The sequence below is a fragment of the Neodiprion lecontei genome, chromosome 2, assembly GCF_021901455.1.
Source record: "Neodiprion lecontei isolate iyNeoLeco1 chromosome 2, iyNeoLeco1.1, whole genome shotgun sequence".
NCBI lineage: Eukaryota > Metazoa > Arthropoda > Insecta > Hymenoptera > Diprionidae > Neodiprion > Neodiprion lecontei.
In genome coordinates, this window is record NC_060261.1 from 43,445,688 (window position 1) to 43,470,905 (window position 25,218).

General features: G+C 44.8%; 4 protein-coding genes across 5 annotated transcripts; 1 reads left to right on the forward strand and 3 right to left on the reverse strand.

Moving 5' to 3' along the window:
- Window positions 1-1,140: 1,140 nt before the first annotated feature.
- Window positions 1,141-2,970, forward strand: LOC107220775 (transcription initiation factor IIE subunit beta). Its single transcript, XM_015659497.2, has 4 exons — window positions 1,141-1,339; window positions 1,479-1,743; window positions 1,884-2,093; window positions 2,174-2,970. The coding sequence occupies exons 1-4, from the start codon at window positions 1,278-1,280 to the stop codon at window positions 2,492-2,494; spliced, it is 858 nt and encodes a 285-aa protein (XP_015514983.1). The 5' UTR covers window positions 1,141-1,277; the 3' UTR covers window positions 2,495-2,970.
- LOC107220790 (ras-related and estrogen-regulated growth inhibitor) lies at window positions 2,551-14,353 on the reverse strand. 2 transcript variants are annotated; one of them, XM_015659524.2, is made up of 6 exons: window positions 13,781-14,348; window positions 11,544-11,660; window positions 5,791-5,847; window positions 5,257-5,330; window positions 4,921-5,187; window positions 2,551-4,489 (listed from the first exon to the last, which is right to left on the reverse strand). In XM_015659524.2, the coding sequence occupies exons 2-6, from the start codon at window positions 11,638-11,640 to the stop codon at window positions 4,334-4,336; spliced, it is 651 nt and encodes a 216-aa protein (XP_015515010.1). In that variant the 5' UTR covers window positions 11,641-11,660; window positions 13,781-14,348; the 3' UTR covers window positions 2,551-4,333. The 2 variants fall into 2 exon arrangements, with proteins under 2 accessions (XP_015515010.1, XP_046589206.1); XM_046733250.1 differs by lacking the exon at window positions 5,791-5,847 and having other exon boundaries at window positions 13,781-14,353.
- A 1,464-nt stretch (window positions 14,354-15,817) lies between these two features.
- LOC124293038 lies at window positions 15,818-17,515 on the reverse strand. Its single transcript, XM_046731945.1, has 6 exons — window positions 17,443-17,515; window positions 17,230-17,346; window positions 16,900-17,164; window positions 16,584-16,838; window positions 16,300-16,507; window positions 15,818-16,223 (listed from the first exon to the last, which is right to left on the reverse strand). The coding sequence occupies exons 1-6, from the start codon at window positions 17,513-17,515 to the stop codon at window positions 16,005-16,007; spliced, it is 1,137 nt and encodes a 378-aa protein (XP_046587901.1). The 3' UTR covers window positions 15,818-16,004.
- A 244-nt stretch (window positions 17,516-17,759) lies between these two features.
- On the reverse strand, window positions 17,760-25,004 carry LOC107220784 (tyrosine 3-monooxygenase). The gene is made up of 6 exons (XM_015659513.2): window positions 24,550-25,004; window positions 21,746-21,857; window positions 21,401-21,526; window positions 21,232-21,285; window positions 19,871-20,690; window positions 17,760-19,443 (listed from the first exon to the last, which is right to left on the reverse strand). Exons 1-6 carry the CDS (start codon window positions 24,616-24,618, stop codon window positions 18,915-18,917), a joined length of 1,710 nt encoding a protein of 569 aa, XP_015514999.1. The 5' UTR covers window positions 24,619-25,004; the 3' UTR covers window positions 17,760-18,914.
- Between the last annotated feature and the right edge of the window lie 214 nt (window positions 25,005-25,218).

Here is a 25,218-nt window from a genome sequence, read left to right on the forward strand (position 1 = left end):
TCTGACTTTGTAAAATAGTTGAATTACTTTTTCAGTGCACCATCTCGACTTAACTTTCCCAGACGAATCCATTGCGCAGTCTAGACACGCTGCCAGCTACGCATAAAAACTTACGGCTAAAGAACATGAATTTTGTACCGGGTTTTCAAAGAGATGTAAAAGCAAAATCACAAACTCACAGCTACAAAGTTCCAGTTCCAGTTTATCCAATGTGTCTTAGTTCTCGTACAAGTGTTCAGGTGTCAGTGTATTCATCTATAGACATGTAGACAGTCTGTGTTCAACAAGCTGCCAAGTAATATTAAAGTGAAAGACAAAGAGACTAGGAGGAAAAAGAAGTAAAATATACATCACTTCAAGCAAAATACGAAAAACGTTGTATGAGATAGTTATTTTTGTAGTTTGTGAGTACGGTTCAAGTTCTGTCCTACACACAGGTGCAATGTATGTACATACATACATCTGCAGGATACGATATGTATGATATTGTATTATTACTATTGCATGGAACCTGTATTACAATCAATAAATAAACAATACCCCTGTGTCCTCTTCGCATTTTCTCGACATAATTCAACGAGAGATTTGATATTCTCCATTTTTTCACACTTTCAATTAACAATCCTAGATTTTTTAACTCTTCGAATGAAAATGTAATTGAGATCCATTGACCTAATCACGTGGGTTTCAACGCGCGGCAATCAACCGTTGCGTCGGTATCTATTTTCATGAGCCAATTTTCCCGCCGACACGGCGTGAAGCTGCCGAATCAAGTCGCCGTCGTGTCGGAACCGTGCTTAGACAGTTGCCGTCGCCAGCAGGCACAGGCGCATTTCTTACGCTGCAGAGATAACAGTACATCCAAGAGATGAAGTATCACGAAGGTAATCCGCGAATGGTACGTGCGGACAGAGATGAATTCCCCTTTCGAATCACTGATCACCATAATATAACACAGTCAATATGTATACTGACAATTAATCTAAGTTCGCTAATGTTTATCGTCTGTTAGTTCTCAACCACCCACCAGCATTCCCCGTGATAAATGCACTCTACATTATCGACTACTTTCGATATCGACATTCGCTTACCAACGAAAATTAGTTCACGAACTTCTTCGTATCAGAGGGCGCTGGTAGGCGAAAAACGTTAGAAACGCACCTGTCAACTGTTTTGAGGGTGTAAACTGCAAAGTGTAAACTATCTAAAAGGCAGACTTGTTAAATTCATTTATATCCGTGATAAACTCGTACGGTAGAAGTTTTAAGAATTACGAAATGGATCCAGCGCTGTTAAGGGAGCGAGAGCTCTTCAAAAAGCGAGCCCTCACCACACCAACGTGAGTAAAACAACGCTGCGCGTTTCTAACCTGTAAATTAGTGAGAAACTGTGAATTAACCGCATTGCGAAGAATTGAAAAATATTGGAAGGCTCTGAAGTGCTTAGTTTAAGAAATAACCGCCTCTTAACACTTTCAGTGTAGAGAAAAAAAAGAGAGAACCCGAGAAGGAACCGATCCGTGATGAGCCGCCAAAAAAAAAGAGCAAGCCATTATCCTCCTCTGCCGCGCCGAAGTTGGACATGGTCAACTACAAGACCATGTCTGGCAGTTCGCAGTACAGATTCGGAGTCTTGGCAAAAATAGTTAAGCACATGAAGTCGCGGCATCAGGAGGGCGATGACCATCCTCTCACCCTCGACGAGATTTTAGACGAGACAAATCAGCTCGACGTCGGATCTAAGGTGATCCAAACATTTTGTAGAACTGCTTAAAAATACTTGCGATTATTTCAATCAAAAGATAAATCGTGCTAAAGCCAGAGCTTGCATTAAAATTCAACTATACTACCAGTAATTCTATTTACCATTCTTTATTCGTGCAGGTAAAACAATGGCTGCTGACAGAGTCGTTGATTAACAATCCAAAGATCGAAGTCTCTCCAGATGGAAGATTCTCCTTCAAAGCGATGTACAAAATAAAAGACAAGAAATCGTTACTCAGACTCTTGAAGCAGCAGGATCTTAAGGGACTCGGAGGCATCCTGCTTGAAGACATTCAGGAGAGTTTGCCGCATTGCGACAAAGCTCTGAAGGTAAATCGTTCTCCCTCAGGATATTAATGAGCTATTATTTTGGTGCAAATCGTGTTATTTTTTATCTTACTGATGCGCAGAGTCTCCAGAACGAAATACTCTTCATAACAAGACCTTTGGATAAGAAAAAGATAGTGTTCTACAACGACAAAACGGCCCAATTTATAGTCGACGATGAATTTCAAAAATTGTGGAGGGCTGTTGCAGTCGACGCAATGGACGATCAGAAGATCGATGAATACCTTGAGAAACAGGGAATTAGGTCGATGCAGGATCACGGACCAAAGAAGCCTGCACCCATTAAAAGGAAAAAACCAAACGCAAGGAAGAAGCAGTTCAAAAAACCACGAGACAACGAGCATTTGGCAGATGTTTTGGAAACCTACGACGACAATAAATGAAGCCGAAATTTAAAGACTTTATAGATAGATGGCTTAATCAAGGATTGTAAATATCGTTTGTATAAGAATAAATAAACAATGTGATTTATTATTGTTATCGTCTAAACTAGCTTGTAAGTACAAAATAAATATATATCTATAATATTTTGAACAATAACTAGTCCGCTTCATCTATATTTCAATTGCCATTTCTTTCCTCTCTCTGAATGAATATATTAAAGACCAATAAGCCTCTCGTCTTGCAATATTTAGTTACATCGGAAGTCTACCTAGTTGTATTCGCGACTACATAGGTATGATGATTGAACCGAAGTATATTGTAGCACAAAGTTTAAAAAATAACAAAGTATCAAACGACGATCGTTGATACTTTTTCCGCCACCATGGAATTCCATAGAAAGTGCATTTCAGACATGAGATTTCGAGGATTTTCGCGCAACTTTGCAATTTGCTTTCTATTTCTCACGGCCAAGTTGTGCGAAATGGAAAAAGCATGATTCGTGATTTGCATTGATATATTAGAACTGTTCAAAGTGTATTCAAAGATTAATCTGTTCTAACGCTTGTTAAACAATTTTCTCCTGATATCCACGTTATTCAATGCTTGATCCAATTACATGGGTTCGGATTGTTGTCTTAGCGCGCTGGATCATCGGGATTCAAGTTTCCGCAAGATCTTATTTGGTAGTGGCAATTAAAATACTCCAAAAGCGTAGTATTTGAGTACAATACGAATGATAGTAAAATTAACGACGGTAATTATATCGATCTTAAAGGCACTAAGTCAAGTCTTCAGCACCTTAGGGTATAATAATTTAACTTACGATTTACACAAATTATACAACCTTCAACCAGATTATTTTACAGCATTAATATAAATTGTAATAGTTGAAATATAACGACGAAAGCGTTTCAGCTCCACGGACATACAGGGTATCCCGTCGTAAATCATTCGTTACAATATCTCTAATTGTAAAACTAGAGTTGCTGTTGAAAAATTTTTCAGAAAATAACTGTATGGTTCCTAGGGGAACGCAAACTGGTGATATCAGTTCAGTCGTATCACTGCTTCCGGGATACTGACACGAACTTGATTTTCTTAAATGGGAACCGATTTTTATTCGGCTACAAGAAAATTTACCCTACATCGAGACAGATTCAAACGTATACAGTACGTGGTATAAGTGGCCAGCCTTTACGCTTGGCACATCATCGCTGCGCAAAATAAAAAATTGCCATTTTGAGATATTTTAAGACGTGAGTCACGATGGGACACCCTTTTAAATGACTTTCCTGATGGAAATTACTTTTCACTTCAAGGTTTATTACTACGGTTAACATCGGAATAAAATTAATAGGTATTACAAATAGTTTAAAAGAAACTTTCTGATTTATTTTAAACGTTCCCAGTTATGAAATTGTGTTATTACAAGAAAAATTCAGGGCAAAATATTTCTCAGAACCCGACACGTTCGCTAGTGTTTATTTTCCAGTTGCCATAAGGAATTATTGTATCGAAGAATATACCGACTCGCTATAGTTTCTTCCGAACAATAACGTTCCTGAACTAATTAATTTTTCTTCCTCAATTCCGATAACCGAGAAAAGAGTTTCCAAAGGATATCGCAGGAATTTTTTCAACACTCTCGGATCCTTCTACCAAATTTCAGCTGACAAATTCCCACCAGGAATGACTCAATTTCCACTCCGCCGTTCGTTTCCAAAGCCTCAACGACGACGTAGCTTTCCCGTTTCCGCGGCTGGCTCGGAGCGTCCCGGTTCCACGATCCTCGCAAGCCCCGTACATCCCGACGGGGCGAATCCTCGAGATCGATATCGCTAGTCCTTAGGTAGCGCGGAGTCGCTTTTTCCTCGGGAATAAGCTCGGGCAGCTTTGCTCCCTAGCATCCGGTCGAGGAGAGATTGTTTGTTTCGTCTCCTGGCAGCCAAGACTTCGCGGCAAAGTTCGTGAAACGCCTCAGCGACTTGGACAACCTGTCGGAACGGGCACGAAAAGAGGTACGAAAATAATCGGGGATTAAAAATACGGGCTATTCGTAAAACAATTTCACCGCGCCAAGGACCGCGATGCAGCAGCCAGCCAATCCCACGTGTATAATAATAATAATTCCCAGATATAGGTACCAGGGTGGTTTCTTTTTTAACTTTTTTTTTTTTTTAAACGAACAATGATTAACTGAACCGCGATACGTTGAAAAGTAAACTAACAAGTCCGTACAGCGTGCACGTAAAAATAAATAAAAAATAATACAATAATTGGCAGCGACCTCTGAATACTTTCCGACTTCCTCCAGGTTTTAGGAAAATTTTTTTCAGTATTTGTGACAAATTTTTCGAGCGGTACCTTGACAAAAAAAAAAATAAAATTAAAAGTCAACAGGTATCCAAGAGAAAATATCGAATACCTGCTCCGCGGCTGTGACCTCGCTGAACCAGCACTCGAAATCCTTGGCCAAAATTTCACCCTCCTCGGCGCTGACCTGCCGCAGGTGAACCATGTCGGCCTTGTTGCCGACCATCGCGAGCGGTATCGCAGCCTCCGGATCGGCGACGGCGAGGGCTTCCTTCGCCCTTCTGACGAAGTTGAACGACCCCCTGTCCGTTATCGAATAGACCAAAAGGAGGCCGTCGGCCCACTGCAGCGTCTCCATGGTCGGCAGCTCGTTTTCGGTCTGTAAATACATGCCACTTGAAGCCGCGACGTGTTCTCATTGCGCGGCCGCTTAAGCGGTTCCCCTTACCTTTGGACAAGAGTCTAAGATTTCAAAGAGTATCGGCTCTCCATCGACCAGCACTTCGTGTTTGTACCGGTTTTCTGAAACGGAACAGGATTTTTAAGCATTTTTAAGCACGCGACGTGGCAAAGAAACGCGGGGACGATAGAAAGAAATTACAAGTTGAGCTTTCCGGGCGTTTACCTTTCAGCGGGAGAATTAGAAACGTTTACGAAGACATTAATATTACAATTGGCACGGGAGCGCGGAAGCGTGCGAAAACGAGTTCGGCGATGGGGCGTGAAAAGTGGACGGGAAATGAGGCAAAAGTTTTATAATTAACGAGTCTGGTGTAACGGGAAACAAGTAGCGTTTCGCTCCAGTGTCAAATTCGTCTATGATATATTTAGCTCGGACGTAGAGCGAGGAATGCGTGGCGGAGAGTTACGGGGGATCGGCCAGAGGCCACGCAGTTGGTGCCCATTTTTCAACTCGCTCTAGGCCTAATTTCGGGCACCGGCCTCCCATTATTCTCAAGGTGGTTAATCCCGCGAACCTTACCTGACTGGTGGTCGTACTCGCCGATGTATCTTCGCGTGAGGAACCTCACGGTTAGGGCTGAAAGAAGAAGAAAAGGCCACATAAGAAGGAGAATCGAACGTGGCTGATTTATTCGCCCACTCCACACCGATGTCAGAATTTTCATGCGAAATAGTTGCCTCCCCAGGATATTAAAATAACTCGGAACTAGCTTACAATACAGACAAGGTCATCACTTATCCGAGACTTGACGAGCTGTGCGATTAAGTTTCGCTGTGCGGAAGGTAAGAAATTATTCCTAAAGCTAATCTCGAAAATACAACGTTTCTCTGATCGTTAGGCAAACGCGACCGATGTCCGCTGGTTTCTAGATCCTATCGTATATCGTGAATGAAAACTGTTCGATTTGGAATATATCGGAATGTCGAACAAAGAGCGCGCGTCTGGCCAACTTGGCGTAGGAATACCTACCGTACCAAAGTATGTATGCGGAAACGCAACGGAGGATAATTTCACGGGGGGAATGCGTTCTAGGATATCGTTAAATCGGAGCTGACAAAAACAAACCGACGGATGTTTTCGCAATTTAATGACTCTAAGATGGACTGGACCAAGTTGGATTCGCATAGCGCTAACAATAAGGAAAGCTGCACGGATTAACGAGCCTTTTCGATTTACGTGAGACCTTGGCGTACCGGAATGCTGAGATCCGCGGCTGATGAGCCGACCTTTTTATCGCGCTGATTTAACGGTTGCATCCGGCTGGACCCGTTGACCATACAACTTTTCATCTTTACGTAATAGTCGGTATATGTTCATCGCTCAATATTGCCGAAAACGAAAAATAAGAATTCTTTGTACTGGTAATGTTTCGTTGCATTTTTTATTTATCACGAAATTAAAAGATTCGAACATTGAAGCTGAGTTTATACGTGTAAAACGTAAAGACTTCCAGGCATCGTTGTAACTTTACATTAATGATATAAAAGAACTGTCCCGCAGCTACGTTAACTTACCCATATCTATATCGCATCGTCTAAACTCAAAGTAAGAAAAAAAACCTGTGCATTTAATCCGTCGTAAATGCGTACATCGGTTTTGACCGCGAGGATTTATTTTTTAACTCACGGGTCGTTATTTTCGAGTCTTTAAAAAACATAGACAGTATATATAACCTTTCGTCGTATAATGATATTTTTAAACCTCTTTCAGCGCTATTTCAATCGCGGCAAATATATATAGATATACATGCAATACGTGTAATGTATGATATATAATATATTGTGTATAATAAATATTTGCCTACGCGAGGAAATCCTCGCACAGTTTGTTCCATTTTGGTTTATTCTACTTTTTTTTTTTTGCTATTTAATACTTTTTTCATTCAAACTTACATTAATCACGTATAATTGACAACATAATTTTTCGCGTCAAGTTCCGGGGTGTAACCGGGAGCTCTGTGGGTGAGAAAGGTGCATGCCTGAATAAATCGCTGGTGATCTTGTCGAATATTAAGATTAGCTGCAAATCGATTTTCGACATAATCTTCCATCGCACGATTGCCGATGATTCGCATACGAAACGTACGTCAAACTAAGACAGTTTTAGACGAGAAATTGGAGAACGTTGAAAGACAGCACCGCTTTGAAAAGAGTAAAACCGATCAAAAATTCAAACAAAACCATCTCGGTTCGTTCAACAAAAGTCTCTTTTCCGAACGTCTGCAAACCATAACAGTTAAAATTACACGCAACTTTTGAAGTTAGAAACTCACGACGGGCGAATCGTCTCCTTGAAAATGGTCTCATACTGTTAATATTCATAAAACTGTAGGCATTTATAAACTTAGCCGAGCTTCCGAAGGCTGAACCATCACTCGTATTGTTGATAATACGATCTTCTTGTTAGTCTGAAAAAAACAATCTAGCTACCACGTAGAAACACGGTAAGATTCGGACCCTCTTCCTCACCCTTCACCTGTTGCAAAGATCTAAAGAAAGGGTCGACTCCGAGCTTAACGGCAAATTTCGGCAGGTTGTTCTCTAATTATTTTTCAATGCAAAAAAAGAATCGTCATGTTCAAACCTTAAGCAGATACAAGTACAATATTTTATAGAATTTTCATTGAAAAATTTCGAAAATTGGTTTGTCGGAGAAACAAGTATCAAAGAAACTAAACATTTTCCGTTCGTAGGTGTAATGTACAGCTGGTCATTACTGAATTAAAATTTTATAAAACATTGTTCAAATGTCGTTCTTTTACATGCTTAAGATTTGAATAAAACAGTTCTTTCGTTATGTTTAAAATAAAACATTAGATAATATGCCTTGTTTCTTTCTCTTTGCCCTTAAAACCCCTGCACGTAAACCCTCGAGGAAACCCCGATTGCGCGTCGGGGCGGCGAATCAAGTTGAAAGTTGCACACATAGCGCAGACCGAGGTTCAAGTCGAAAGCCATGCAGCAGCCTGGTGACCCGCTTCGATGTAGACCGCACTATTTTTACCTCGGACCTGTCCACGCCGCCGCAAAACCTTGTATGAGAAATCCGTTTACATGTCGGCCCCCGGGTACCTGCAACTAACGCCGTTCCCTCTGCAGCCGCGATGTTTGTTGCCTTTGTAATGTTTTCGAATTCCTCGTTTGTAGTGGTTTATGCTTCTCATCGTTCCTTCCCGCCGTTTCGACACGCCGCGTATAGATGAAATCGGGATTTGTATGGGTGATCCCTGGGGTGTAAATCTTTTTTACACTTGGTGATATTACCATTGCAATGTTGTATACGGTAGGCGGAATTCTATAACTAAACAACAGTCAAGGCTCTCACCTTGTTCTTAGTCGAACGGATTTACACGATCCGTTTGAATTTCGAGGTATCCGTGAAAAGATATGAGATTACAAATTTTTCGTCATTTTCGTAACGGTGCAATTTAATTCCGTCGGTAAAATCAACCGACGCTTTCAATCACTCGCAATTACTTTACGTGAATCATTACACGGATAACTCTATATTGGTTATTCGGAGCACGGATATTATTAGAATGTAGGCCTGATACCGTAAACCGAAAACACTCGAAAAGAAAAATGTGTTTACGTCGTTCTGTACGCTCGATAAATTTCTTATTAATGAACAACTTAGCAAACGGCAAGACCGGATTCTCGAGTGTTTTATCAAGCGCTCCTGTTGCGTGTTGAAAGAATTTTTATATGCGCCGTTCAGCGACGTTGAACACAAGTTTTACTTCTTACGAAAATTCGTGTGGGATAAATTAGAAACTTCTATAAATACCACCTTTCATCACATATTTATCAGACTTGCAGGAGTAACAACTGTTTGCTTAGCGGACGCACATGTTCGCCGATCAGTTATTTCAAGTCCGTATGAAGCGTGAAAGCAAAAAATAGCCGTTTCGCAGGCCTTAATTCGAGGGGGGTGAATATTTTCCGAAAAAATTTTGGAGCGAAATTATCGAACATTTGGGCCTTATCAAAATTATTTGTCACAGTTGTAATCATTTCAAGTTTTCCGGCATTCGTCACAAGGTTCCAAGTTGATCCGGAGAAGAGCTCGTTTCGACTGCCAGGCTTTATACTCTTCGGAACATTAGACGGGATCGAAAATTTCAAAGAGATTTACGTTCTCGAAGCACTGATCTATTCGACTCCGGCAGCTTCGTTGTATATCGCGCTCGCATGGTTTGAAAAAGAGGAAAACGAATCGCACTCGAAGATACAATGAAACAGCCAGCCTACTCACTAGGTTATTTCGGATTCGCGTGATAAACGTGTAGTGTCGCAGTGTCGAGAAGTCACCTGGCCGTCAATCTTCGCACGTTGAGATAAATTTACGTGTTTCGTGCAATCGAGATTTTTCGCTTGATTTTCGTCGGCTTGTTTGTCCGTTTTTATATATTCGAAATAATTTGTAACACTCTGTCGTGATAGATCCTGAAATAAACTCGCAAAGGGGAAAGAGAAGAAATATGACGGTAATAACAATATTGCTATGATCAGTGATAATGATACTGAAACGTATGTTACACATGTACATCTATACTCTTGTGCCACTTAGTCTCTGCTGTAAACATACGGCTATGTGTGTTAGCCCAGTCTATTTGCGACTGCTGGTTGCTGGAAGAAATAGAAACTGAACAACACCGAATTTATAGATTCATAGTGTTTACAGGGTGCGAGATCGTGGGCGCGAGCACCTGTCCGAGGTTTATCTTATTTAAAGACGGAAATCTTCTGGATGGATCAAGTGATATCAATCCAAAAAAAGAAGAAAAATATTACAAATGCCTGTATAAGTCGGGAAAAACTAATTGTAAGTGAGAAATGCGGCCACGCGCCATTTCGAAACTGTGAAAATGAATATTGTTACAATTGCGAAGAGGAGATAAAAAAAAAAAAAAAAAAAAAAAAACGTCGTAGAAAAAAAGAACACGCAAATCAAATATATTTATACACACGTCCATACGTATCTCGTGATCCGAAACGACTCACACGCTACAGATACAGGCGTTCGTTCACAGCTGTTGAATCATCTTTACGGATCAAAGGATCTAATGGACTTGATCCAAACGTGCATACCTATGTATATACCATGCCACGCGTGGATCGGATCCACAGGGATCCGCCAACGCTCGCCTGGGTGAGTCGCTTGCATGTAACCGTCGCAAAGTAAACTAATAATAATATGCGTGCCGTATTAACCTTGCGGATTTGAAATTTAACGACTACTTCTCAAAATGAGTCACACGGCTACCTTGTAGCCGATGACATCGTATCGAATTGCCCAATTCTTCAGGGTAATCGTCCCTCACATTTCCTCCTTTCCAACCCGCGAGTCGTTGCCCTCGAAGTTGTTTACTTTTGGTAGTTCAGACTTTTGAAAGCCTGAAGAAAAATAATTGGAAATAATTCAGACACATCTTGAGGAATAAAAAAAAAAAGAAGTAAAACCGTTTTATCGCGATTACATTAACGGACATTGATTTTTTATTCAAGACCGCGATATCTAGGTCCCATCAATGTCGTCGCTCGTGTTTATTAACCAATTGAGTTTTCAATTTTACGACCAGTCGTTTCGTCATACGAATCCGCCGGTTAAAATCCTCTTCGAGAGGCCATCGTAACGCCCGTCGTAATTTTCGTACTCTATTTTCTACAATATTCGCAGCGTCGAGTGAAAGTTTTCACGTAAAAAACAGTCGCGTTCACTCTCTTTTTCATTTGAGAACGTGAGAACGACGGCTTCCCCTAGTCCGCCAGACGGAGTCTCTCGTTTTCTCAATACTTCGCGATATCGGTACTCGAACGATCGATCGCTTGCGGTGATCCAGCCCTTGTACTTTGATACGCGAAGGATGAACGAGAAGTGTGCGAAAAGAAGCGCGGAAGTCCTCGCAGCGATCAGCTTCTCTTTCTAAGTCGTAAAACGCGCATAGTCCGTCTAATCGCCCGAGCCGACTCGCCTTGGCTCGAGTCACGGATTACTACACCTACGATAGTACAATTAGACAAATACGTGAGAGGATGGGATGTATGTCGGTACGAATAGGCGTGCGTGTACCGCTAAATTATACCTATGTAAACCTAGAGGAAGTTGGCGTTGCACCCGCCGAGCGGATGGCTGTCCGATTTTCTGATCACCTTCCCGGACGAATCCGCCTCGCGCGTGTGTCGTAGAGACGAATTGCAGCTTCACCCTGCACTCAAGGTATACCAGGCGAATTCTATTTTCACTCGTAACTCTTAATTCTCGGCACTCACCGCTCTTGCCAACTCCTGGAGCACCGATCACAGCAACCTTCACTTCGCAGAGGGAGCTTTTCTTCCTCCGTATGCCACGGATTGCGTTCGACGTCATGGCGCGGGGGGCATTTGACTCTGAAACATGTGTTAGCGCCGCTTTACTCATCGCCCTCGGGTTACGTAAGCATCGTGCATGCCAAAATCTGGGACTCGGAAAATCATTTTCGCGGATAGAAATTAATGCGAAAAGACAAACTGACGCGCGGCCAAGACAAACTTGTTATGTTTGCCGACTCGCGATCGGCCCGCTCGTAAAGATGATTCTTTGTTACCGCCGGAACGATATTTGCATTTCCTCATATTGTCCGCCTTTGCGTTTTCTTCGCACATATTTTCGCGCTGCTTTGGCCCCGGACCCGATCTGGCGGATGCAAGTTGCTGTTTTTCGATATTCGCTCTGCTCTATCCTCGAGACTTCGCCAATGGCGTGAAAAATAATCGTCGAGTCGCCGTTGAGTGATGCGCGTCGTATTTTCGAGCCAATGTTGAATACCGCATGCATGAAAACGTCGTAAGATTCCGTGACGGACAGCCTACGAGCCTCGCAAAGCGTGTCCCAACTGCTCCTCGTGAATGAGACATCAGCCGGCCGTCTCGACTGCACTCGGAAGAATTTTCCGCTCTCTAATAAGAGGTGTTCTATTTCAAGGCAGAGCTAGGAGATGAAACAACTGGACCTAAAGTGCACGAGGAAAGAATCTGACCGTCGTTAAGTGCCGCCCGTGTCGTTTCATAAGACGAAAACTGTCGCTCGTGGTTTTCTAACATCTAGCATACGATCACGGCTGCGAGAAGATTCGACGTAACTTTCTAGTCGACCCCTGCCAACGAGATAACTTAATAACGAATATTCATGGCTTGGTTTACGACATAAATGGAAGAATTGCGTCACTTTCCGCAGACTGGAAGAAAGTTTTGAGATATTACATATCGATGTTGCGGCTGCACGCACGGCCGTTGAACTCAATCTCGCGGACATCTGAAACCTCAAAGCAACTCTTTTTCTCACTAGAATATTTCCGTCACCCGATATCCCAGCCCATTTCCTGTCCACTCGAACCGTGCACTTCCCGCTCACTCTCGGCTGATCCGTTGAATTACCGGCTACGCGGCCGAGACTAGGCGAAAGAAAAATATATACCCTTAATTCGAGGTAAGTATAAACTCGGCGAAGATTACGCCGCCGAAAAAGCAACGCGAGACGTGACGTGACGGTGATTGTCGCAATAATAGAACGACGTTCGCACACGTGAGTTGGGGAATTTGAAAAATCTGGTCTGGCAGCTCATACCTCTGCTATTATTACACAACGGTTTGTGAATCTGTCAGTTTTTAGAAGCTGCGCTCAATGCTGATCTTACCCTAAACATTCGCTAATCTACTTCAACTGAAATAACGTCGATCGTTCCCAGGCTGGGCAGGTTTCCTATTCTACTACCAACGACACAGATTACTAACCGGCTTTTATGCTCAGGCGGAAGCGAGTGTATAATTTATCTTTTCTTCCGATTTCACGTAACGAAAGAAATAAGATTGTACAGCTCGTGGGATGAAGGAATGTAAAAAGTTTTTCACGTTGAGAGTTGGACGGTTCTTTTGTCCCATGGTCATGATTTTTTACTAAGCTATGCTGCAAATTTTGCTCACTACGGACAAATAGTTGACTGGAATTAAATTTATTTGGAATCAATTTTACAATCGAGGAATTGTTTCAATACAACTGGTGAAAATAGATGTTCAATGACGATGAGAAATATCAGATATTGGTACCGAAAATCACCAGGAAAGGACCAGAGCACATTATCAATTCAGCAGAAATTGGTAAACTCTGCACCATCAAGAATTATAATCCAATGTTAGAAATTTACGGAAATAATTAATGACCACGTAGCGTACGAAGGTGAATATAATTACATTTATTCACTTGATGCGATATAAACTACTTTGACATTGAGTAAGAAGGCTTAGCCAAAACCTCAGCGTCTCAAATCGGATGATAAATTGTTTTCTCTTCATTTTTATACTATATCATTACAGTGACTCTCCGTTTCGGCCATTGACGTTTCCATTAGCTGCGGGCTATCCGGGTTACATACGTTCACTTGAGAGAAAACAATCTTAATTGATAACTCCTGAACCGGTAACTTTGTATCTTATACGTATAACGATCGGTCTTCTCGTAACGTATTACCCACCTTCCGCGTTTGTTCGACGATATTTTGCCTAACTGGCGTACGTCGACCGCTTCACTTGGCGAAATGTTTTATTCGGAATCACAGTCAGGTGTTAGTTTTTCGTTTTCACCGGGTGTAAAACAACGTTTGCATTCGAAAATTTGTCCGGACAAACGGTCGGTCAAATAATTTATTCCGATATCTGGAACGGAACAACTCATCACAAGTGGAAGCAGAGAATCCTGGCTTACGTCCGGAGAGATTATGCTCAGGAAGTAACCGTCACGTGGGTATGAGGTAAAATACGCGACCAAAACTTCTCGGTCACGTGTCTTCTGTCAGGACGAAGCGGGCCGATCCGGCGATCGTCCAACGCGCTTCTTGGTCAACGCTCGACTAACTCTGGCTCATTCTTCTTCTTCTTCTTCCGCTGCTGCAAGCTGCGAGTGAAATCTTTTTTTACCCTGAAGCCTATTACACACGATACCGTTTCCCGTACGCACTACGCCGCTCGCGGAATCAACATGACAGGAATTACAGGCTCAACCGAACGAACCCTGTATACACGATCCACGCGCGCTCCACAAGTGGAGGAATTATTTGTTTAAACCACAAACGCAGCGTGGAAATAGCTACGATAACACTGCACGCACAGGCGGTCGGGTTTAATTGCAGCGATCGTTTGCGGGGGAATAATTGGGCGCTTCGAACGGTAAAAGAATTATACAGTTAGCAGACCAACTTGTATCACCTCGAGAGTTAACTGCACGAATGCGCATTGGCACCAGACGATTAGTTGTCGAACGGCGGGTGGTGTTTGCATTTTTTAAAGACATCACTCTCTCACATATCAGGGAATTGACGGACTCCCAGTGCGAGTAATTAACATTCATTTTCCTTTAAAGATGCGACAGCAACGTAATCGCGGAGGCGTCATACGCGAAACGTCGAATTTTTTGCTAGTAGTAGGTGTACGAGGACTTTTTCTAAAATCCGCTAATTCCTGTCAGTTAATTTCACCGAAGAATTATAGCACTGAAAGCTGAGATTGTCAGTAACTGTCTTACCAGATGCGGGTTGGCGCAAGCAAGACGAGTTGTTATTTTCAACCACATCAGCTAGGGAACCCGCGTTGCGGCAACCTGCCTGGCTCCGTCTTTGCCGACGCCGTGTTTCTTCCCAGATGTTCCTGGACAGCCGGTAAAGAGCCAGTCGAATGTTCGAGTTAGGTACGGCTTTACCCGATCTGCAACCACATCGACGACATGGATTAACCTGGGCGAGTTACCTTTGGCGATTGATCGACCGATGATTTGCGGCTCAAATTGATAAGGTCACTCCGATTCGTTTAATTTACGAGGCTTTCAAAGTCCGTGGCCGAACGGTTCACCCTCGTATTTTCTCTCTTTTATCTCCTTATCCTTATTATTCCTCACCCTTGAAGAACACTCCGACTTTTGTATCAACTTACTGGTGAGTATCGGTGCGAGTTCCTCTTGGTCTTCCAGCACCGTTTCACTCCTTAAAATGGTCAAGTCCAGCTGACGCACGAACTTTTCTTTTTCAACAGATTCGCTTCTGAATGAAGCTTCTTCGGCGACAGAGGTCAAGGACTCGGCCTGGGCGTCATCTTCGAAAAAGCAATCCTCCTTTTTGGCGGCACTGCGTCTTCGACAATGTCCGATCTGCTCGAGATTCAAAGGTATTTGTGACACTGATAGCGATGCACGTTTAGTCTTCACATACCTCATCAAAACTGCGTTTCATGTCTTTCAACAAGCTTTCGATGTTCTGCAGAACGTAATCATTCCCAACACTGTTCGCGCGCATTTTCTTGTTCACCTCAGGCCTCATCATTCGTATGGATTTCTCGAGTTTTCTTATCTGACCTCCGAGTTGACCCAAGACTTCCTCGTTCTGTGTAATTTGAGTTTCGTCCAGGTCTGGAAATAATTATTTTACTACTTTTACGCACTTTTCTGGAAGGGTTGGTTGACCTCAAAAAAAAAAAAAAAACATTTATTGACCATCTACCGCTTTCTTCTTGTCTTTCGCTCTCTCGTTTATCCTCACCGCATCCTTGATACGACTGACGAAATTCCCTTCAGCGGGCGGAAGTGACACTCGTGCTCTGCATTCCTCGTCATTATCGTCCAACTCTTCGCAAATGGCTGAGGCTCTGTAGTTGACCCAAAGAAATAGGTTAGTTGTTGCATTTGGTACTCACCAGTCACAAGGTTTGCTGTCATAGTGATTGCCTCGACCTTCTATTCGATATCCTGGACCTTGCATCGTCCTCCCAATCCTCCACCGTATCCTTACAGTCCTGAACATTTGTCGAGACGTTCTCGTGACCCATTCGATGCCTCTGCAGATCACACGCGTCAAACTCTCGCTCTGGGTATCCCAAAGTCATTGTGCCGAATCCAGCTTTCGATTCGCCGTCGCAGTTCCACTTGGAGTCCTTCGGTAGGAACGGAAAATAAGCGAAACGAGTAACGAACCTCTATTCCGGAAACTCCTTCCGGAAGTCACGTTACCAATTCACCGAGCCCGAAGATATCGCAGTCTCTTGTGGGGCCCTCGTTCTCCGGGTAAAGCGTATTCTCGGGTCTTGACCAGCCGCTCGGAATGCCTCGTTGCTTGTTCACCGTCTGCGGGCACTGCTCTTCCTCCATTGTGTCGACGCTTTCCTGCTTGAACTGCGGTTCCATCTGCACTATATCCGATGGTCCGGTCTTTACGCCACTGGAATAAATGATGGTCATATTAATGCTGGTTATGGTCGCTCGACGTTAAGCGAAACGTCGCATACTTCACGCACCTTATCACAAACGATGTGGAATATTGAGGACCGTGAGTAGCGTAGGCGGATGAAGGATCTGCCTTCCTGTCTCCAGGGTGATAAAACCCGTTCGATGTTCTGTCCGCGTTAATTTTCAATGGAGGTGGGAATGTCGATTCGATCTCTGCCTCTTTTAGGACTGTTCTCGTTACCGGTTGAAGTTGATGACGTTGTGTGGACTGACCTAATGGCTGGCTGTTTTTTTCATGCCGATGCCTTCTCCTGTCATGCCCTCTGGAAAAAATCACGTTGATCAAAATCGACGTTGAAATGCGTGTTTTTAAATTGGACGAACCTAGTCTTTTCGTCCTCCGACTTCAGGTCTTGTTTGACTTTACGTCTCCTCCGTGACGCGTGAGCTGAACCGTTATACTGTTCTGCGTGTACGTCTCCGTTCGTGGCGATGGTATGCTGGATTTCGGGAAAGCTGACGAGGCGGTTGGAAGAATAGGAGCTTGGGTAAGCTCCGAAACGTGCCTCATAGCCAAAAGAACCACTCACTGCTGCTTTCAGACAGCTCGCCACGATGTCGATCATGATGTAACATCCTCTTCCGGCATCTGAAAGAGAATCAAGTACGTCTCATTGTCAGTTTAAATGGATTCGCGAAAATAAGTTTATTTACAGGAACGAGACCCAGGAACAAAGTAGAGAACAAGGCAGGAGATGATGAAGAATACTATGAAGAATCGCTTGACGCATGCTCCCCAGCTGCAAATTGTTGCCGCTTCTTCAAGGTAGCCTGAAAGGTAGGTGTAACTATCAGAGTACTGGTTCTGTTGGAATGAGCTACTCGGAGCAGCGAGTCATAAACTCGGAATGTCGATAAATTACTTACTTGCGGCATCGGAGGCTTTGATGAACATACATTGCACAATGAATGCGGTGTACAGTAAAACTGGAAATTTCATATCGACGATGTACGCGTCCCAAAGCTGTGCCTTGAATTTGTGTCGGTTGTATATATTTTTTTTTATTGACAGAAATTGCGATTGTTCGATTTAAATGCATCGATATTCGCTCGTCATTCGCCTTCCCATGATCGGAATTTGTTTCTCTTATCGACTTGGCAAGCCTCACACGCCGTGACAATTAATACCTAATCGGTGTAGGATATACCGTGGAAATGAGGAAAATAAGAGTGGCGGAAAAATGTAAGATACATATCTTGATTTTTATTATGCTCGTTCTTTACAATATAATACAAACCAAATGATTCATACAGTTGGATAGGTATTGATAATATATGTGTAATAGGAAAAAACGTTGTGAAATTTTCTTTTGCATGCAACAAATATAATAAGTATACAATTACAGGATTGTGCAGGGTGCGTATGAAGCGTGTACCTCTACACTATCTCTGTGAGGTGTCAATCTACTTTCAACATCGACTTTATACCTAGGCCCGAGTAGATCTCTACGGGCATTTCTATACGCGTCATCTTTACAGGGAACACCGATATACACGTACTATAATTATTTAAATTATACATCGTATATATAGTAACATTCCATCAAAGATCAAACATATATGCGTAATCGGTATGATGCCTGAATTATATCTGCGAAGTAAAGTGCAGTATTGAATGAAAGATATGTCGTTGAATCATTCGGTGCTGTGCAATCACATCCACAGAGGAGATCTACTTGAAGATAATTAAATAAAAACAAAACATTTCTTTCACATTAATTAAATAATAATTCACGGATTGCTGCGGTGAAAACCCGCATCAATTTAGAGTTATTTAATACGGTATCCAACAAACTACGGAACTACGCTCGCACCCTATGATAACCAACATCTTTGGAACCAAAAATACGAGATTACGAGTATGGGTGCGCGCTTATCGTGGTTAAACAAATACAACAGTGTATCAACGCTTGTATACGTATGCGTACGGAAGTACGTACGTACACGCAGACATACATTGAAATGTGCGTACGTTAATAATAATCAATAATAATAATAATAATAATAATAATAATAATAATAATTGATGGCGACTTTATACACAAGGTGGAGACAATGAATTATCGAGATGGGGATGCGAATAATTGAATACCATGTACTGTTTCACCGCGAAGGCAAGTCTTGACGACGGCATCAGTCAGTTTGACGATATCAAGACCCGTCGCCTGCAGTCACACTAGCGACGGAGCCAACGAGGGTAGCCTACATAGGTTGATCCAATTACAGGAAAGTGAAAAAAAATATATATATATATATATATATATATTCAAGAAATATAATGAATGTGAAAGGGCGAGGGTGAGTTGACTTTGGGTCGCTGACGGTGGTCCGGCGTTCGCTTACGCGGATGATGCCTTAAGTTTGTTCAGAGCATTCGTTAGGTGAACCATCTCCGTGTTCATCTGCGCAACGAGACCCTCGAGCCTGTCTACGCTGTCCAGAACCTCGACGCGCTGGGTGTGCGGGTTGAACCTGACCTCGAATGATCGGCTCATGGTCGACACCCAGCGGCGGAACTTCTCCTTGGCGTCTTCGAAGCTCTCGGCCACGTAGTAGATGGGCTGATAATCCTGGTCCTGGTACGGCTGGACCGCGGTCGTCGATGGCTCGAATGCGCGGTGCTCGCACTTGTCACTCAGCGAGTGAAGGAGCTCTCCGTAAGCCGACAATAGTCCGGCACCGTAGGCCTTAACTTCGGAGCCCTCCTTGCAGAGACCGAATTCGACTGTGAACCAGTAGATGGTCGAAAGTTTCTCGATTTCCTCGTCGGAGGCGCCGAGAGAGGCGAGTCCGATTTCTTGTGAAAACTGAGCGAAGCTGGGATCGGCAAGAAGCGGCATGTGACCAAGCAGCTCGTGGATACAGTCTCTGTAACATGGTAGAACGAGGGTTAGTACGAGGTGGTTGTGAATTGGCCAATCTGTGTAGTCGGTGCATGCCCGGAAAATCAACTCCGTAACTATCCCAGCTCGGGATGATAATTTTCCCTATCATTCCAACGGGACGAGGGAAGTTAGTCGCTGCTGGCGCGAGTTGACAACGCCATCGTGTCGTTAAAAGCCAATTAGAGTTCCATTACAGGCTCTGAGTAGACTGATAATTACGTTACCCCTGCCTCCGCCAACGAAGCACACAGTCACCGTGCGACATTGTATCGATTGCCACCTGACAAAGTCGGAAGCTCGACGAAGCGCGGAACGGACAGGTTGAATCCCGAAAGTTAATCATTTACAAAAATCGCGAATTCGATTAGATTTCACAAGTTGCGACAAAGTAATTCCGCAAACGAACTTACGGCTCGGGAGTGTGGTAAGGACTGTTGATGTGGCGGACGTATTGAGTGCTCTGGAATATCCTGAAGGCAAGACTAGCCAGAAAGTCTCTGGCGGTGAGAAGACCGGCAGCTGGACGCAGAGTGAAGCCGGTGTTCTTCTTTAGGAAGTCACTAACGTCTTGAAGCTGGGGGATACGGTGAGCCTCGAAGATGCGTTCCTCCTGAAGCTGCTTGAAGGCCTTCTGATACTCGATGCAGGCATGCTTCGGAACGAGGTCAAGAACGGTGTCGAATACTCGGGTCCAGGTGGTGTTCTCGGTCTCGGTGTAAGGGATGTTGGGAATCGGGTCTCCGTACTTGTAGGCGAACGCGATCTCAGCGATGATCTTTCGTCGGGCGCGATACTCCTTGTCGGCGAAGCCTGGGTGGTTCATGTCGAGATCGGGCTCGTACTTGGTCATCAGATGGTTGCAGTTGTCAAGCTCGGATGCGTGACGTGGGAACCACGGGTCCTTGATGCTGACCGAGTTGTCAGCCAGAAGGGAAACTCCACCGAGCGAAGAGCTCTGCCTCAGGTTTCTGATCAGCTGGAGCAGACTCTGCCTGGTCATGTCCACCTTGACGAGTACGTCTAACTGCATTCCCTCCTTCTTAGACGGGCGGGACTCGAGGTGGTCGACGACCCCCTTGAAGTTCTCGATCGTCTTCAAGATCCTCGCCAGCGAGCTGATTCCGTCGCGCATGCGGAGGACCAAGACAGCCTTCTGCACCGCATATTCTCCCTCCGGTGTCTCCGCGATAGTCTTAGCTAGGACGACCTCTTCCTCGGTCAACCCAGAGTCTGCGTCACCAAGAGAGAAAAAAATACCTCGTCAGGTGTAAAGACAGCTAGAGCCAATCTACCAAGCGCAACGATTCCTCCCCGGTGCAGTCTGAGCCGAGAGCTATGCTTCGAGAGATAGCCCGCAAGTTCGAATCCATTTACTCGAGTCAAACGCCAAGTCGTCGGAACTTGAGCGCCCCGAGGCTCAGTAACTGGCAGGGGTGGAATATCGGTGCAAGTATGTATATACGTGTCGGCATACGGACGTAGAAATACGTATAGCGGGAGAGAAATGGAGAGGTGAAAATCTAAATGCACGACGGCTGCCGTAAGTCGGCGTAATTCAGCGAAGTGCCGGGCACTCGGCCGGATGCCGACAATGGGGCCGTTTCACCCTCCATTTCCTTCCTCCCGCTTAGCCTCCGCCACCTCCTCCGCCTGTTGCAGCTCAATGGAATTTTTTCACGGAAAAACGAGAATGAGAAAGTGGGCGGAAGGGGTGGGCGTAAGTGCAGGCGGGTAGGTACGTACCGACATTATAAGAATTAGGACCACTTACCGTCGTCGTCTGGTTTTCCCTCGCTATCCGACGAGGAAGCCTCGGCCTTGGCCTCTGCAAGTCAAAGAAATAACGAACACGTTCAAACACACATGCGTCTCATGCCAGGGTGGGAATCGAATTTGGTACCCGGGTAAGTAAAATAATGGGCCGAGATTTCCAAGCTTACCTTCTTCCTTGGCGGCGCAGGACAGCGTCTCCCCTTGTTCATCGTCGCTTGACGAGGCGTCGTTGTAATGCTCGTCTTGCGGCAGTTGCTCCTGAGAGCAAATGATTGCCTGATCTGCGCTCGAATCTATTAAAACATCAAACACAACCATGCAAAAACGGGCGTGCAAAATCATAATGTGTCTGTATCTATACTGTAGATGCAGCAGGGTCGTGACGTCTTTATGTCAAACTCTTTTAGAATCACAGAACAACTGGGGAAATAACAACACTGAACGTCTAAACGCAATATTGAAAGAAAGCAGGAGTACGACATGCTTGGGAAAAACAGAAGAGAAAAACTTACCATTGGCTCGTTGACGGGCCTCCTCAAGCACACATTGCTTCGTTTGCTTCACTACCAAAGTCTCGAATCGAGCGTCGTCTACCAGAGAACGGCGACGTGCCGGATAGCCGTTCTGTAGCAAACGTAAAAGAGAATTTTTTAAACGGATGCTAAAAACGATCCAATCTTTGACGCGTCCGATAATTATTCGACCATCTCAAAAATGCTCGTGAAATCGCAGCATTCGCAACGAATGCCGCATTTCGGTCGGTCCAAGTTATCGTAGCTCGGGAATAATTGCGTTTCCGTAGATGATTAGAGACAGTTAAGAATGGCTGGAGCCGAATGGAGTCTGCAAAGTCGAAAGGAGGGCGCGAAACTTTCGTCTGTGCAAGAGCAGTCTGGCGCTGAAGGATCGGAAATGAAGTAATATGCTTTAAAGAAGTACAAAGCGTCGGAGGTCGAGCTTGAGACCAAAGAAGCGACGGCACCGGAGGCAGGTGGGAAGCGGTGAGGCATAAATTTGACTACATGGCTGCAGGGCTAACGCGGTCACGCTGGAAGCCCGCAAAGACTGAAAACACCGGGGATGGTATTTATTATCTTTACGCCCACCCCGCCGAGTCTACAAGACTTTTGGATCTGACGCGGCCCTTTCACATATCGCTTATTTTCCTCTCCATTTTCAAATGCGCGACGCCGCTCGAGCGACTGAAAACAGGTACGTTGTCTTCACCTGCGAAGTGGTTCGCAATTGACATGGATCTAGGCAATGTTTAGCAATTCTTCAACGCTCGCGTAAACTGGGCCAAGTACTTCGCGGTCGAATGGTTGTCCGATGAGCGGCTACTGCACACGCAATTGCGTAACGCGATGCAGGTACGCGGGTTATCTCCTGCCGTGAACTACAAATCGGTGAGTCACTTTCGTTCGACCGTTGCGAAGGGACCCGTCGCGGGAATTCTCTTGTGCGTCTCGTTCCAGCGCAATTCGATGACTGCGTAGAAAAATCCCGTTCTTCTGAAAAAACGACGAAGCATCGTGCCGACCGTTAACCATGCAGGAATGTCGTCGCCGACCTTGGGAACACCCCCCTCAAAATCATCCGCGTCAACAACACAGCTTGCGCTTGCGATGGAACCGATTTTTCTTTTCACGCAAAGCCCGATCACCACCAAATTTTCACGTGTCGTTTCCCCCCGTCTTTCAGCCGGTTACCTATGCGCTGAAACTCTTCTTCCAACGTCGCCGCAACTCGGCTGCCTTCACCCTATTATCCTTTAACAGCCCACGTGTGAATCATTAATTGTATAATCACCGTCCGCCGCGAACTCGGGCCTGTTGGACTTTAATGATCGTTTTCTCGGCCGTGTGCGAACTTGTCCGACGCAAGTTGAGAAAAGAGATACAACGAGCCGCGTACCGATCGGAAGAATATCAATCCCACTCGTTCCGATATCGCGATCATGGAGATTTAATTGCAGCGATAAATATCGCCGAGTGTAGCACCGAGGTGCGTATGTTAATCGGAGTAAGACGGTAGTTATTCGCCGGTGGGTATACCATGCTCGTAAGAAACAAATCATGCGGCATAATCGAGAGCAACACAAGTCGCGGCGTTACGGCCGCGGCGAGCCTCCGACAGGATAACGGTGTTCAAATGTTCAGGGTCTCGGTAGTGACTGCTCTTGCACGCCACTCCGTTACAATCGTTTCACGCTCATAATTATAACACGTCCGTAATTATCGTGCCGACAAGGCCGATCGATTTCTCAATCGATAATTAGATCCTACGAGCCAGCCTGTTTGCGACATGAAAATAATACGACATCACCTTCACCTTTACGTTGTAACCCCGGCGACTTCGGAACCTTTCGCAAGGACGCGACGCCGGTCGCTCTGCTCGATATTCGCGACGACGATATGAAAGGACCGACGGATGTCACTTGTCCTTGAATTTTTGAACTTGACTCGCTCGAGCACCGACAAACATTAGCGAATGGCACGGCACGGGATACTCGACGCAACATCCGACGGACGATTACCGCGGTCGGCGCATCGCCGCGATGCGGACTTGCGAAAGATCGCACGGAGCCCGTGAGTCATATTTTCGCATCGCGGAATGTTGTTGCAAAAATATCTTCAAGAACGAGAGAAGGGATGGAAGAAAACAAATTCTATAGGCAAAAACCCGCCAGACCGATGATGCGCTTAATCGCAAGGGTGTCAAAAAACCAGGATATAAACAAATATAAATGAATCCAACTCAGCCCAAGTCTGCCCCGACAAATCCGACAAATTAATTGGCTATAAAATCTACGTGTTATTCGAATAAATTAACCTTGTTCCATCCCGTGATCAAAGTATTCAAGTTCTACGCGATCAGCTGTGAGAGTGTTTTGAATATTTATGTAATGTGTCTACGCTTCGTGACCAAACATTTTTTTTTTTCTTTCAACTTCAGCTCGATGTCGATTCAAGCGGTTTGACTCTTCGGATACTGGAATTTCATCTCCATCTCGATAAGCCTGATAACGATCAATTTTCGCGCGTGACCGAATACTCGACTCGACCCTGACCTAGCCCACTGCAGGGAAGCTGGTTATGCCGATGGAAAGCGAGTTTACAAAATGACAGATAAGAAAGAATCCACGGTATTCCCGGTTGGAGAATCGAAGTCTCCTGTCCGAGAAGAGTGTTACACAGAGGCGAGGCGCTCGCTTGATTGTTAACGTGGCGATCGTCGATGAGACTCGGTTAGTTAATTCACGGATAACCTGGTGAACGAGGAGATTGGCTGAGGGGTTGGGGAATTTTATACGTACCTCAATGCTGTAGGATTTCTTGATGGCGAACATTTCACGGTTCTTTTGGGCAGCGGCGACGGCCATCATGTCGTTTTATCGATATTAAAACTTGACGGTGACGGAAGACAAAAGTAATTTGTAGATTAGCACAGGTAAAAACCGGTGGTAGGTAGCACGGGTTGTTCGACGGTGAGACGAGTGGCGAAACTTGGATGCAAAACTTCGACTGTCGGCCTGATTCCTGCTTCTTTCAAGATTCACTGCCGATCTTGATAACTCGGTGGATTTTCCGTTTGACGAGATGTCGGCGCGCGGTGTCTAGGAACTTTACTAATTGCGACCACAAACAGTGACTGGTGCTTGTCTGTCGCAAGGTGATTTACTACCAAGTTCAAAATACTCCGCACGATCTACCTCGAAATCTCGAGCGTTACGAGCTTGCCTTCGGGTGAAGCTAACGAGCGAATGTGCGGTTGGGGCGGTTGGTCGCAGCATATAAACGCTGCCTCCCTTCACCGCGACTCCTGGGGTCAGGGGTGCCCCCCACCCTGGGTTTCGGGTGTCCGTACCTGACAGCCCCGCGGCGCCGCGACGCCGACACGCGGTGCTCCCGCATTTCGTAACCCGACTCGCGACGGCGCGCTGGCAAAGGACGAACGCGATTGGTCCGGACCCGGGGGATCCCGC

What these genes read in the sequence shown, in the direction of transcription:
- LOC107220775 (XM_015659497.2), top strand. Translation starts at nt 1,278, where the DNA reads ATGGATCCAGCGCTGTTAAGGGAGCGAGAGCTCTTCAAAAAGCGAGCC. An exon ending in CGAGCCCTCACCACACCAAC is followed by an intron (nt 1,340 to 1,478) that starts GTGAGTAAAACA and finishes TAACACTTTCAG; the next exon opens with TGTAGAGAAAAAAAAGAGAG. An exon ending in AGCTCGACGTCGGATCTAAG is followed by an intron (nt 1,744 to 1,883) that starts GTGATCCAAACA and finishes TTATTCGTGCAG; the next exon opens with GTAAAACAATGGCTGCTGAC.
- LOC107220790 (XM_015659524.2), bottom strand. Translation starts at nt 11,640, where the DNA reads ATGACGTCGAACGCAATCCGTGGCATACGGAGGAAGAAAAGCTCCCTC. An exon ending in TCCAGGAGTTGGCAAGAGCG is followed by an intron (nt 5,848 to 11,543) that starts GTGAGTGCCGAG and finishes TTCTTCTTTCAG; the next exon opens with CCCTAACCGTGAGGTTCCTC. An exon ending in TCTTAGACTCTTGTCCAAAG is followed by an intron (nt 5,188 to 5,256) that starts GTAAGGGGAACC and finishes ATGTATTTACAG; the next exon opens with ACCGAAAACGAGCTGCCGAC.
- LOC124293038 (XM_046731945.1), bottom strand. Translation starts at nt 17,515, where the DNA reads ATGAAATTTCCAGTTTTACTGTACACCGCATTCATTGTGCAATGTATG. An exon ending in TGTTCCTGGGTCTCGTTCCT is followed by an intron (nt 17,165 to 17,229) that starts GTAAATAAACTT and finishes ATTCTCTTTCAG; the next exon opens with ATGCCGGAAGAGGATGTTAC. An exon ending in TCCACATCGTTTGTGATAAG is followed by an intron (nt 16,508 to 16,583) that starts GTGCGTGAAGTA and finishes CATTTATTCCAG; the next exon opens with TGGCGTAAAGACCGGACCAT.
- LOC107220784 (XM_015659513.2), bottom strand. Translation starts at nt 24,618, where the DNA reads ATGATGGCCGTCGCCGCTGCCCAAAAGAACCGTGAAATGTTCGCCATC. An exon ending in GGCCCGTCAACGAGCCAATG is followed by an intron (nt 21,527 to 21,745) that starts GTAAGTTTTTCT and finishes ATGTTTTAATAG; the next exon opens with ATTCGAGCGCAGATCAGGCA. An exon ending in CCTTACCACACTCCCGAGCC is followed by an intron (nt 19,444 to 19,870) that starts GTAAGTTCGTTT and finishes ACCATGTTACAG; the next exon opens with AGACTGTATCCACGAGCTGC.